Here is a 13,384-nt window from a genome sequence, read left to right as displayed (position 1 = left end):
ACGCGTCACGGCGTTTCCCCCCCTTTCCCCGCCGCAGAACAGCGTGAAATTGATAAACAGATTTCGGATTTCGAAACATACTTTCGCTTTGTAAATCCTTTACATATTAGTAAATATATATCGGAAATTCTATTTGACATAATCGAAAGTTCAAGCTTACTTTTATAAAATTGCTCTAACAATCTGCAAAAAATAATAAGCCGGATCCAATTCGAAGATTAAGGAGCAACGCAATCTGCAACATTAACTGAATTAGATAATTTTAGCTTACCTTTTACCGTCCGTTATACATTAAACGCGCATGCGCACACGTATATTTGCAGCCGTAAAGGTCTTACGCACACACGTTAACGCCTATGCGCGTGCGTCAAAGCGACGCATGCGCAGAAAGTTTGTAGCTTTGAGGTCTGGATTATAAATCATTCCGGATTATGGGTGTCCGAATTAACGACTTTTGACTATTGGTATTTCATTGATGTTATGGATTGTGTTTCAAAACTGATGTTATGTTTGTATTGTTGCCATACAAAATTCTTTCTTTTGATGTTGTGTTTGTATTGTTTACTTTGTTTTTTTGTATTATAATGTTATTTCTTAAGTATATTCTGGACCCTGAAAAATAAGTATTTTTGTGATATATTCTTCTGATTATTATTATTTTTTTTTTCTTTTTCTGCTCTGATTAAAGAAGATTTTATGATATAAATAAATAATCTATGAATAACCAGTCACTGACATAAATAGCTATAGTGTATTTTTTAAATCAATAATAATTAATTTAGTATTTCCTGCTTTGTATAGTTATAAAAATATATATGTTTGGATGTTTTTTTCCCTTTCCTTATTCCTTTCTGAGCTAAATTAGATATTGCTTTTATATTAGACACAGATGCTAATCAATTTATTTTTGGGAATCCAGTTCTGCCTTCAATTTGTATGGAGTCATAGTATCTAATGCGGAAGGCAAGTCTGCTGATTTTGTGTGCCTTTAAGCAAATTAGTATTAGCACTTACTACAGACTAAAGGCAGATAATTTATTGCAATACTGTTAACTTAAGGAGATATTTTGTTTGGTTAAGTTTAGGGACAAAGATTCCCCCCCCCTCAGTCTCTGCTTTTGATTTCCTCGCTTTTCCTAGTTCTTATTTGTATATGGTTTTTCCACAAGGGAGTATCTTAATCCTTTCTTTGGTCTAACAATCATCTTTTAATAGTTTACCTCACTTGATAAAGATCGACTTGATGTTGTGCTGAGTTTGAGATCTCTCATTATATGTTTAATGTCACACATATTTTAATATTTTGTTCTAGGTTTATTGCCTTTATTTCTAAATGAATTGCAGTATACTAATTAAAGCTGTTTAGCAATTAAGGCTGCCTTATTTAATCTCATTTATTAAAACTGTATAGCTTTATTTTCAGTGTTATTATCATAGCACAGTTCACTATACTATGCTATGATAATAATAATACTGAAAATATTCACAATACTGCTAGCTTTTCAGTTATGACTTATTTTTCTACATTTTTTTGTTATCTTCATTTTAAACTATTGATGTTTATAAACATTGATGTAAATTGCTGGTGTTCATAAATGCTTTTAAATTTGCTTAACACTTTTTGGCTTTACACTTTGACACTTTTTTTAAGAAGACTGGGATACATTTAAATTTGATATAGGCAGTTATATAGTTAATATAGTACTTTTTATTAATTTTTGTCAGATTCTCCTAGTTAAGATAATATTAATATTTTTATTTTATGATGAAAATTGCTCAGTTCGATATATATTCCATTTTATACTTGGAATTTCTTTCTACTTTTTACTGTATGTGGTTTTTATATAGTATTTTAATTAATTTGCAAATGGAAGAGTAGGGAATGAATATTAGTGTGGATATATCTAAAGTTGTCATTTTAATAAGAATGTCATTTAAAGCTTTTTAAAACTTAATGGTTGCTTTAAATTTATTTCTGTAAATACTGTATATTACTTGTAGGAATTTATTTATAGAAATACTAGTGTTTTTTATAGTATTGCATTTATATAATATAAAAGCAGTTGTTCTAAACAGTAGCTATTTAAGTCAAGTTGTTTCAGTATTAATGAGGGAAAATATAAAATTGAAGCAAAAATGCAGGAAAGTTTTGCTTATTGTTTGCACAGGAGATAAAATGTCATAAACAGCATTATGTAGATCATGTGATTTTTATTGAATTAACAACTGTTTCAGAAATGCACATTTTTTTCCTTTTTATCTAAAAGGCAATAAAAATTACATTGAAAGTGCAGTTAATAAAATTAGTAGATGGCTTAATTAAAAATCTGAAAGAATACATGGTGCCTGGAAAAACAATGTTCATGATTTTTAACACAAGAATTTTTGTTTAGATCATCATGTTTTTCTTAGCATATCTGTGAATCATCACTTTTTAGGTCATAACTCATATGAGGTAACAGCATTTTTTGTCTTTCCCTTTGTGATATTATTTTTGTGACCTGTGTCATGAATTTGCTGATAGGTTTTGTTCTTTTCATGAAAATTCCAATCTACCCCATTCCTACTCTCAGTAACAAAGTGGCCCAAGAAAGTCATGTAGCCACTCTCATTCGCATTCTTTTCTGTTCTTAGCCATTAGCAGGCTTGCATGAAGTTTCATGGCTGTATTATATTTTAAGCTAAGCTTTTAGTTCATGATGGGTAAGTTTCTTAGTTTATATCCAGACTTACAAATATTATGTTGTCTATGCAAGTGAAGATAATGAACAAGAAAAAAAAAGAAATTGACAAGGCAATGGAAGTGAAATTGAATGCCGGAAGAGTTTTGACATTAGGAATGTGCAAATAAAATTGGATTGGATTAGGTGTTAAACGAATTATTATGAGTTGTTAGTAACCTATCCCTTCTTCCATAAATCTTGACATTTTTGGTAACTTGCCACCCTCACAGTCCACGTTAGGTCAAATTTGCTGGACTGTAGTGTATGATGAGACAAGAGAATAAAATTTCTGCTTATAAATTGCAGCTTATTCATCACATTTTAGCAAAAGGCATCTGTGAAAAGTTCACGTGTGACTTCCATTTTAGATGTTACTGTTAAACAAGGAAATTACTATTGGTAAATCAGTCACTCTAATTCCCAAGCGTGAGATTTCATAAAATGTGCATTAACTAAAAAAATTTTCTATAATAGCCTAAAAGACAATATCTGTTGTAGTGTTGTGTATAGTTATATTGCTGAGCCATTCGTTTTCCTCCGAGGAGAGAGTTAAGTGTAATACACTTAGAAGTACCAGAAAGCATTGTCTCTTCTGACTAAAAATCTGAGTAACTTTATCACTTTTCAACATCATGGAAGACTGTCACATTATTGGATATACCTGTAAAATGGGACTAATTTATGAATCATCACGTAACCACTCAGGAAGTGAATGGACAGGAAAAATGTTAATTTGACTCCAGTTTCTTTTTAGAGCTGCTTCAAAGTTATTCTGTAGCTATGAATAATCTGTCTCTTTTCCATTTGTGTAATCAAATAACAGGAACAACTGAGGTATTCAGATGGACAAGCTTACTAGAGCATGCTCTCTGAAATTGCATTCTCTCTCTCTTTTTCTTTCTTCTCCTTCTTCATCTTCTTTTCCTTTTCTTATTTATTTATTTATTTATTTATTTATTCATGTCTGAAAAGATTGTACAATTAAACTGAGAGGTTGCCAAACCTATAACATTCTACTTGGGTGATATATGCTATTTCAGAGTTGCATAAAATATCTTTCAAATTGTATTAAAAAACACTTTTTTTTAATCATGGCATATAGCCAACTGCATATAATTAAATATCTAAATACAGTTTTTTTTCATTGCCCCACCAGTGGCCAGGCTGTTAAGACTCTTGAATACTGGTAGTTTAACCAAACTGAGGTGAACAGACTGCAAGCATTATTAATTTTTAGCCCCCTCCCTTTTGTGTGTGTGTGTGTGTGTATGGGGTGAATATAAGCCAATTTTCCTTAGAAAGTCTGCCATGAAGGCATCCCTTCCCTTAGGCAGGTATGCCTTATCTTCTTTGCCATATTCAAATAACCAGAAGTTTCCCTTCGTTTAGTGTAAAAGCTACTATTTGTTCTAAAAGATATTAATTGAACTATTTGTAATAATGATTGATATTTTGTCTTGCAGCAAATCAAGAAATCTCAGTGAAAAGAAGCGCCGTGATCAGTTCAACATGCTCATCAATGAGCTATGTTCCATGGTCACTTCGAACAGTAGGAAGATGGACAAATCATCTGTACTACGTTCGACGATATCGTTTCTCAAAAACCACAGTGGTAATGAGATAATTATATATATATTTCATACTAGTATTCATTTTAATGATAGTTTAAAGATGAATATGTTTGCTTTTTAATTCAAGCAAGAAAATGAAAAAGGAGCTGCATGTTTTTGTTGCCTTTTTTTTAAAATAAATTTTGGACTTCTATATAAAGCTTTTTAACATAGAGAATTTTATGAAAGTAATTTCAACACTGTTAAAAAGAAGGAATTTCCTAAAAATAAAAATGTTTTACACACTTCCTACACAGCAGTGGTTTTGACATTTTTCATAGATTATATTTCTTGGTCGTGATCAAAATTATAATGTACTTTTGAAATAAAATTTCCATCGGGGGTTCTCAGAAGGCATTTGTAACTATTTGGGTGCATTATGTTGGATTTTTTAGTAAAAATTTTTAATAAATGTATTGAAAAGCATATTTATACGAAATGTTGCTTGTGTATATAATAATTTTTATCTAAACATAGTCTATATCAGGTTTACCAGTTCATGTCGAAGAAAGAGAGTGCTGCCTGCTGTTAGTCAGTGCGTTGGGCACTTTATAAGCAACATTATAAGTTTGCACAGCTCCATCTCCACGTTAAACATAAACCATTGAATAATGGCTATAACTTTTTTTTGGCTGTAAAATCAGAGACGAAAAAAGTGTACCTTGTTTATTGAAAATTATATAGGTTGTAAAGGTGTACGTATACAAGTTGGTACAAAAGTAATCGTTTGAAATTATTTTTGCCTGTATGAAATGAACACTAAAATCATATTAAGATGAAATAAGAAAACAGTTTACCTCATCATTTAAGAGTGTTCTGCATGAGCACCTTTAGTAACAGTTGCAATATAGTCCTCAGATTCTGTTTAGACACATTGCAGCATATCCTTAGAAACTAACTCTTGCTTCGAATGTGTTATCAGTATCACCCTCATCAAGTGAAGGTAAAAGTGGTGGGTCGTTTCATACAGGAATAAGTTGTGTTTTCCATCATTGTTTATTCTGTAACTCTGTATAATATGACTCTATATAATTATGTATATATGTATGAAGAGCATAAATTTTATTATAATTAAAAATGTAACTTAGAATCCTTAAAGCTTCAAAAATGCTGAAATCCAGATATCTCAAAATTTTAGGTAATAGAGCATATGAAAAATGCAAATGATGGCAGAAGAGTCAAATAAATAATGGAAATTTCTGGTCTATAATTAAAAAAGAAATAATCTTATTTGTAATCAACTTAAATATCAAAATACTGCAATAAAAATATGTAAAATTTTGAAAAAAATTACATTTCAGGCATGAAAGCTAGTGTATTTCATAGCCCTTAAAACATGAAACATATTATCCTATTATGAAATCACATCAGTCATGAAAAATTGCAATAATTATGCCAATCATCCCAAAAGAAGTTTAAAGAAGTACATCATTCTTTATTTAGTTATATTATCAAGAGATACACGTTATGGTTATAGCACTTCCCCGCCCACCCCAAAAAAACTTAACCACTCAACAGTTTCACCCCCCCCCTGAGTTCAATCCCAAAAATGTCACATTTTTTATTGCAATTTTTCATTTTGCATTTATTAATAGGAAAATGTTATTGCATTTGTAATTTTTAAACATTTAAAATATTTTTTTTACTGCAAATGAAATAATATTTTCCCTGGAAGTTGTCTTTTCTTCCTACATGAGTGCATAAAGGAAAGTTAAATTTACAGTTGTATGTATTAAAAAAAATACAATTATTTCACAATTATGTTCCAATTCCAGTTACATTTACTTGGTCTCCCCCCCCCAACAATCTGATTTAGTGTGAGTATCTTAAAATAAGACAAGAGGCACAGACCAACATGACAATCTAGACAAAAGTACTGTATGTCTTTTCTAATTCTTTTACTGTTTTTTCCCTCCAGTAAATATAAGTAACATCATCTTGAAGGTTTTGGTTCTTTTTTTTTTTTTTTTTTTTTTTTTTTTTTCTATATAGATAAAAATCTTTCTGAAAAATGTGTTTCTGCTAGTCTTGGTAGGGTTGGGACACATCCAGGCAGACTTTATATTACTGCATGTTTTTCAGTTAGATAATATCCAATCAAAACTGTAATTTTGCATGTTTACCACTGTGTTTTTTATACTAATATCAAAGCCATCTAGAGAATTTACACTAGTCCCAGACTCATTTATAGACAGTTCAGATTTGACTCACAAGAAATTAGCTGTGTACGTCTGAGCCAGCTATTATTTTTATGGCTAAACAGTTTTAACTACTTTTACATCAATAAAGTAAATCAAATCAACAAAATACATGTGAAAGCTAAATATTGAAAAATGAAAAATCTGCCGAGTCTGCAAGAAACGTGAAACATGCATGCACTTTTTTTTTATGGAACAAACTAGACTTTACAAACTACCACTTAATGGACATCTAACAACCATCTGTCTTATTAATTTAATATTAAAAACAGAAAAGATGTAGGCAAAATGGGAAAATAAATGGAGAAATGAGATTAAATCAGTAAATGCCCAACAGCAGTATCTCCCATATGACACATAAGCAAAACAGACAAATGTTTAAACTGCAAATTATAGTTTTTTGTACTGTGTTGCTATAGTTTATTTGTTTTTGAATAAAGTTATATATCTTGCAAATTAGCCAGGATCCTGTAACTTAAAAAATACTCCACTTCATGCTGTTCCTTAGAAGGCATTTCTCAAATTTTAATCATTTTTTCAAAATGTGAGAGTTAAGAATTGCTCATATTTTATGACTTACATCTTGTTGCCTTTAATTCAAAGATTATGCATTGTAACATTGTATAATGAAAAAGTTTCAAAATGTTTTTCTTAAAAATCTTTAAATTACTTTACTTAATAATCTTTAAAGTCAGTTGGTAATTGTAGACTTAAATGTTCTTTTATCCAGAGCTATCTGTGCAGTCTCAGAATGTGGAAGTTCAAGAGAACTGGAAGCCTTCCTTTTTATCCAATGAGGAATTTACTCATCTGATGCTAGAGGTATTAAATTTTTCTTTTTGTTGTGCTCTTTTTTAAAATTGATGCTTTAGCTCTTTGAAGACCAAAACGTCTGAGATGGCTTTTCATTCAATTGAAGACAACCACCTGAAATGTCCCAGATTGTGATATTGTTTTCTTCCCTCCCCTTAATAAATGCAGGCAAGTGCAGTTTCTCCAAATGCATTGTATCAGTTTATTGCAGACAGCTTTGTCTTAAAAAGATTTGTTTGTGGTTTCTTATCTTTATTTGTTAGGAAGCAGAAAGGATGTCATTTGAAATCTTCACACCTCTTCATGCATTATTGGATAGGTAGGGGAGGAAATTGCTGTGGATCTCAAAAGCCATTTCAGGATGTTTGGTGTTTTAAGCATACAGATTAACAAAGGCTTCAGATTTCTTAGAGTTATTGGATACAGGTCACCCTCATATAATGCTGTAGAAAAGTTCCTAGAAAATGACGTGTTTTACAAGATCCAGAGCCAATATAAAAAGGGGGTTTACGTTCCAAAAACTTATTAAAAACAAATATTTTTTAGTTCTACATAAACAGTTTAAGTTTTATTAAGCATATATATGTATGTACAACACAAAACAAAAAATATTACATATTTTAATATAACACAACTTTAGCTTAATAAATTTCTTCTTTGTTACTACTCAGTATAATCAACAGAGAATGCTTTTTCAGTGGAATGAGATCACTTTGACTTTCAGAATTTCTTTCTTCATTTAAAGGTCTGGCATTTTCTTCCTTCTTTAAAAATACTGTCATTTTACTTTGCTTACTAGTTCTTACTGGATCAATGTAAATTTCTCTATATGGAGCTAGATAGTTTTGCAGCTCCCTTTTGAATTTTCAACTTATTTCAGTGGCAGGGTCTGCACTCAAGAAGAAAAATGATTCGAAATTTTCAGCCAAGCTTAGGCTTTCTTTTAATTTTTTAAAGTTAAATTATTAACCGCTCATTCTACATCAGTGCTAGTGTCCTCAGAATCAATCTGATTTATGGCTTTGGATGGCAATTTCCATCAAATTTGCTTCGTTAGTTTCTACTTCCGCTAATAAATCTTGAACATCCTCAATAGCCATGTCGACAAAACCTTTGCCTCCGATTGATTTAGCAAGCTCCAATAATACATTTTCTGACGATTCATGCACCTTTTCTATTTTCAACTATTGAAGAGGGCCATATTTTCTAACAGGGTTCATAGTGGTCCTTACAAGTGCTTATAAGTCCTTATATTTGAAAATAAAATATAAAGGCCGTTATAGGTGCTTATTTTTCCTTTAAAGACCTTATTTTTTTATTTTTAGTGCTTATTTTTTGCTTTTAATGCTTTTTTAATGAACGCGCATTTTTCCCCCGTACCAAAGCCGAAACTAAATAAACAACTTTTCTTCCTCATATGCAACGTCAAATGGGGAATCATACTCCCGGAAATTGCTTTCCCCTCCTTTCTCTGTATTAACGTAACCTACGCGAGAGTACAGACAGGTGCAAGTCGTTCTATTGGTCAAAGAACTGCGAAAACGGTAGAAAATTCCAGTACATTCGGTATTCTTTTCCTCCCACCCAAATACTACACACGTTTGAATTTCTATCAAGATTTTAATAATTTGCATTCTCGTTCCGCGTGGTCAGTTCATATTCGTGTTTATTATGATCGTTATGCTTATATTATGAGCATATGAATGAATATTTATAATAATATAGTTGCAGTAACTGCTGAAGTATAGATAAACTTCCAAAAACGGGTGTGTTTTTACACAGATTAGCTTTCTAAGGAATAATATTCGGAATGGCTTAAATAAAAGGAAAGTAAAAGAATACTCAAAATATTTTTTTTTTTTTCCAATACATTATACAGTACGGAGGTTGGGAGGTTCTCCCCTTTCTCCGCAAAATCTCTAATATTGAAACAGCGTTTTTTTTTTTTTTTTTTTTTTTGTCACTGTCCAATCTGGATTGAATAGACTAAAAGTTTTTGTGGTCTACCCAGCCCAAGCGTAGATTGATTCTATTCCGGAAATTTAACGCAGTCTGTTGAAAATTAGAATCAGAAGCACTCCAGATTAGCAAGTCTCTTTTTTTCCTTTATTTAGTTCTTTATTCTCCGAATACCGGCAGCTGTTGATTCCGATTGCGTAATATCACATGTGGAAGAATTACACCGCACGTATTGCGCAATAATGTTTGCGGTATTTTGCAGAGATAATTAATTTTAATGTTCAGTCCGAGATTTGTTTATGAACACTTAAAGGAGTTTTACTGTGCTTTCTAAGCAGAATATTTCTCAGTTCCATTGGTCTATTTTTATATGATGCACATATCGAAATGTCAAAATCAATTATTTAGCCAAGAAATCTAAAGAACGGCTACAATCTTCCCCACTCCTCTTTTTCCAGTTACTATCCGGAATATTTGTCAATTTCCAAGTATGCAGGTTAGTTAAGCTTTTACTGTTAAAGGATGACTGCATGAAGCAATTTCCCATCTTCTGATTTCAGAAATGTGCCTCTTTTTTACTTAATTTACTTTGCTTGGAATATATGTTAAGGGAAAACTGTTATGCAATGAAAATTTATAAAATGTTCAGAATTTTTATTTAAGTTAAATTATTTAAATATTAATATGAGTGGGAAAATAAATTGTATTTATTATTAGGTGCCAAACAAATACAATTAATATGGCTTATTATTATTATTTATTTCTTGTATTTTGAACTGAAATTTCAATGCTCATTCTCTTAATAAATCTTGCATTGCTTATATTTTAAATTACAAGTCTAATTTTCTTTTAAGGTTATGCAGTTGTATATAATGTAACTAGGCAGGTGTTTATTTTTTCCTTAAAATGTGCTTGAAAAGTGCTTGTAGGTGCTTATTTTTTTAACTAAACTGTGGCTACGAACCCTGTTCTAATATCAGGGGTGTTTGTGCTCTGGGGAAACCCCGGAATTCCAGGGATTTTGAACTTCGATACCCAGAAATTACGGGGATCGTCGTTCAAAAGGAAGTATTAATAATAATGAATTATTTATTTTGATCTGGGTAATTTTGTTTGCTTTGAAAGCAGAAAACGCAAGGTCAGTGTGTGTGGTGGAAACTTTTCCTTTCTTTCTCCAAAGGCAGTGATAATGCGTGAAACGGGGGAAAAAACTTCTTTTTTGTTCTTTCCTTATTGCGAGTTATGACTCATTCCCCCGGTTCTCGGACATTCTCTTTTGGATTCTTTTCGGCAAGTAGGCGCGGCAGAAAAAAAAGGGAGAGATTTCGTTCGACCAGATGTGCGCTCACGTGACTCTGGGTTCAAAGGTCTTATCTCTCCTGGCGTGGCGCCAATAAGTAGAGAAGGGGGATTTTTCGCCGTATTAGCTATTTGTCATTGATCGCTTCTCAACTTTTTTTTCTCCGCTGTGTAAAATTTTTGTTTCATTTATTGATGCACGTGTAAATTTTTCGTTTCGTTTATTGAAATATTTTTTTTATTTATGTATGCAAGAGAATTTCACTATGAAATTTCTCGATATAAATAGTGATATTATACAATTAGAAGAAGGTGCCCGGAATGCATTTAGGTGGAATTGGATTGAACAGAGAGATGGTAATGGGGATACCATCGGCACATGGTGCAAGAAAATAAATGTTGCTGGACAAGCATATTGTGTTTTTTGTAACTCACTGCTGAAGTATGGTGGGGAAGGATTCAAGGCAATTCAGAAGCTGTTTTTGAAGCAGTTCTTAATACTATTGAAGATAATAATATTCCATGGGCAAACTTAATTAGTGTATTAATGGACTCGTGTAACACCATGTGTGGAAAAAAAAAGGGTGTTGAAACCAGATTACGATCAAACAAAGCACCCCACTTATTAGATATTGATGGTGACACATGTCACACAGCTAATAACTGTGCAAAAAAAAATTTGCTTCATTTTTTGATAGATACTTAGAAGATTTGTTTGATGACATCTATTTTGATATGAAAAGCTGCAGTAAAAGAGAAATTTTTTTCAAAATCTGTGAATCCCTTGCCATTAAAAAACTTAAGCCCTTGAAGAGACCAGACCATAGGTGGGTGTACATTTTATGTGTTTTAGAAAGAATCAAATATCTGTGGGATTCTCTTATTGCATTTTATTTTCACTACTTGGATAAAACTGATAAAGGGGATTATTTTTCTTATGTTGAAACTGTATACAATAAAAGAAATATTTCTGCAGCTCAGAAAAAAAATTGTTGAAGGGGTGTATTCTTGCTTGCATTCCCAACAACTCACAGAGGATGCTTTAGCTCGGGAAAAAAGAATACTAAATGGGTTATTTGTTATGCAAAACAAAACTTTATTGCACATGGCATTATATTCAGCAGTATTACCAGAGTTCAACACATATATTAAATTATTTGAAACAAAAAAACCAATGCTTCATTTAATACATTCCAGTATTTATAAATTGATGGCAAAGTTTTTCTCTTTTTTTATGAAGCCAGAAAATATAGAGTGCATATCTTATAATGATTTATTAAAGGTTGATGTCACAAATCCAGAATTCCATCTACCTAGCAAAGTAATATTTACTGGTGCAGAAGCTTCCACTCTCCTGAAGAAATTATCAAAAAATCATCCAATAGCAAAAGAATTCCAAATTTCTCCGATGAAAGCTTATACTAATACAGCACAGCATACGAAACAGAAATTACCCCTTAAAAATTCATATCTAATTAGTTTTACAGCATTAGATCCAGAGCTAAGAGGTAAAACCAGTACAATATTAGCTTTTGAAAAATTATCATCTTTTATGTCCCATAAGGTGCTTGGAAATTTTTAGTGATAATGAAAAGTCAAAAGTAGAAGCTGAAATAAGGTTATACCAGAGTGATATTGATATCACCAAAGAAATGCTCTACACATCTGATGAAAGTGGAAATCAAGTCAAGTGTACAATTGATAAATATTGGTCTAAAGTTTTTAATTTAAAAGATGATTTCACAAATGATTATAAGTATCCTACATTGGCTAAATTGGTCAAAGCTTGCCTTAGCTGCTTCCATGGCCCATTAGTGGAAAGTGCATTCAACTTAATGGATACACTTGTCACTGACTATAGAACCTCTCTTAAGATTGATTCCTTAGATGCAGTGCAGACTATTAAATATGATTTAATGGCTTCTAAAGAAACCTCATGTGAAAAATATGGCTCAAAAAATCCAATGACTGATCCAGTTCACCATAAATTGCAATTTGAATTGGTTAGCATAAGAACACGTAACATAACCTTTAAGTTCTTTTTAAATAAGAGGCTTATTTAAATGTTTGTCTTTACTTTGAGACATAGCGATAACTTGCTTCATGTCTGTTGGGAGTTTTTGGACTATTTAACTTTTACCAGATCAATTAAACCCTCATAGGTACATTGTGGAGAGGTTGAAAACTTAGGAGATAAAGTACGCAGAAACTAGTCAGAACATTGGTTTGTGTATTCAAACAGATTTTTAATTGTTAGGAAAGATGTTTAAAGAGAAGAAAATTGATATAAATTAAGCCAAAATGTCTGGGAAGGCTTCAAATTAAAAAGATGCATAAATATTTTGTTGAGTGTTGTTGACAAAAGGCATTAAAAGCTACAAAACATAAATGTTTTGTAGCTTTTAATGTATAATTATCCTAATATCGTTTAAGAATCAATGACATAAATTGCATGTAATTTAAAGTGTGAAATTTTATTAGATTGTGATTTTAATAATGACTTTTAACAATATTGTTAAAAAATAAGTAAAATTTAATAGTAATCATGTAAATCCATACTGACTAAGGTTTTCTAACTACCTAATTTAATTTATAACTAACTGCTTACTCTTAAAAATTATCTCTGGATAATGAAGTGAGTTATTGCCTTTCATTATTCCTTAGCGTGGCACATGGTTTAAACACAAAAATATAAAAATTCATGTAAAACTTATTCTTAGTATCTAGTGAGACCTAAAATAATAAAAGCAACTTAGTGTCACCTCTGGTGCTTTAGTGGCTT

The 13,384-nt window shown here is 31.3% G+C and overlaps 1 protein-coding gene across 1 annotated transcript in view; it reads left to right on the top strand.

Moving 5' to 3' along the window:
* The window catches only part of LOC118189377 (circadian locomoter output cycles protein kaput-like), a 184,696-nt gene that overhangs the window by 94,917 nt on the left and 76,395 nt on the right, over positions 1 to 13,384 (top strand). Inside the window, exons 5-6 of the mRNA XM_035359969.2 lie at positions 4,187 to 4,335; positions 7,262 to 7,353. Coding sequence (XP_035215860.1) covers positions 4,187 to 4,335; positions 7,262 to 7,353 — 241 coding nt within the window. The remainder of the gene's footprint in view (positions 1 to 4,186; positions 4,336 to 7,261; positions 7,354 to 13,384) is intronic.

The sequence above is a fragment of the Stegodyphus dumicola genome, chromosome 1 (genome assembly GCF_044657685.1).
Source record: "Stegodyphus dumicola isolate Sdum_Otavi_A_Nest chromosome 1, ASM4465768v1".
NCBI lineage: Eukaryota > Metazoa > Arthropoda > Arachnida > Araneae > Eresidae > Stegodyphus > Stegodyphus dumicola.
This window is presented reverse-complemented; position numbering and strand designations above follow the sequence as displayed.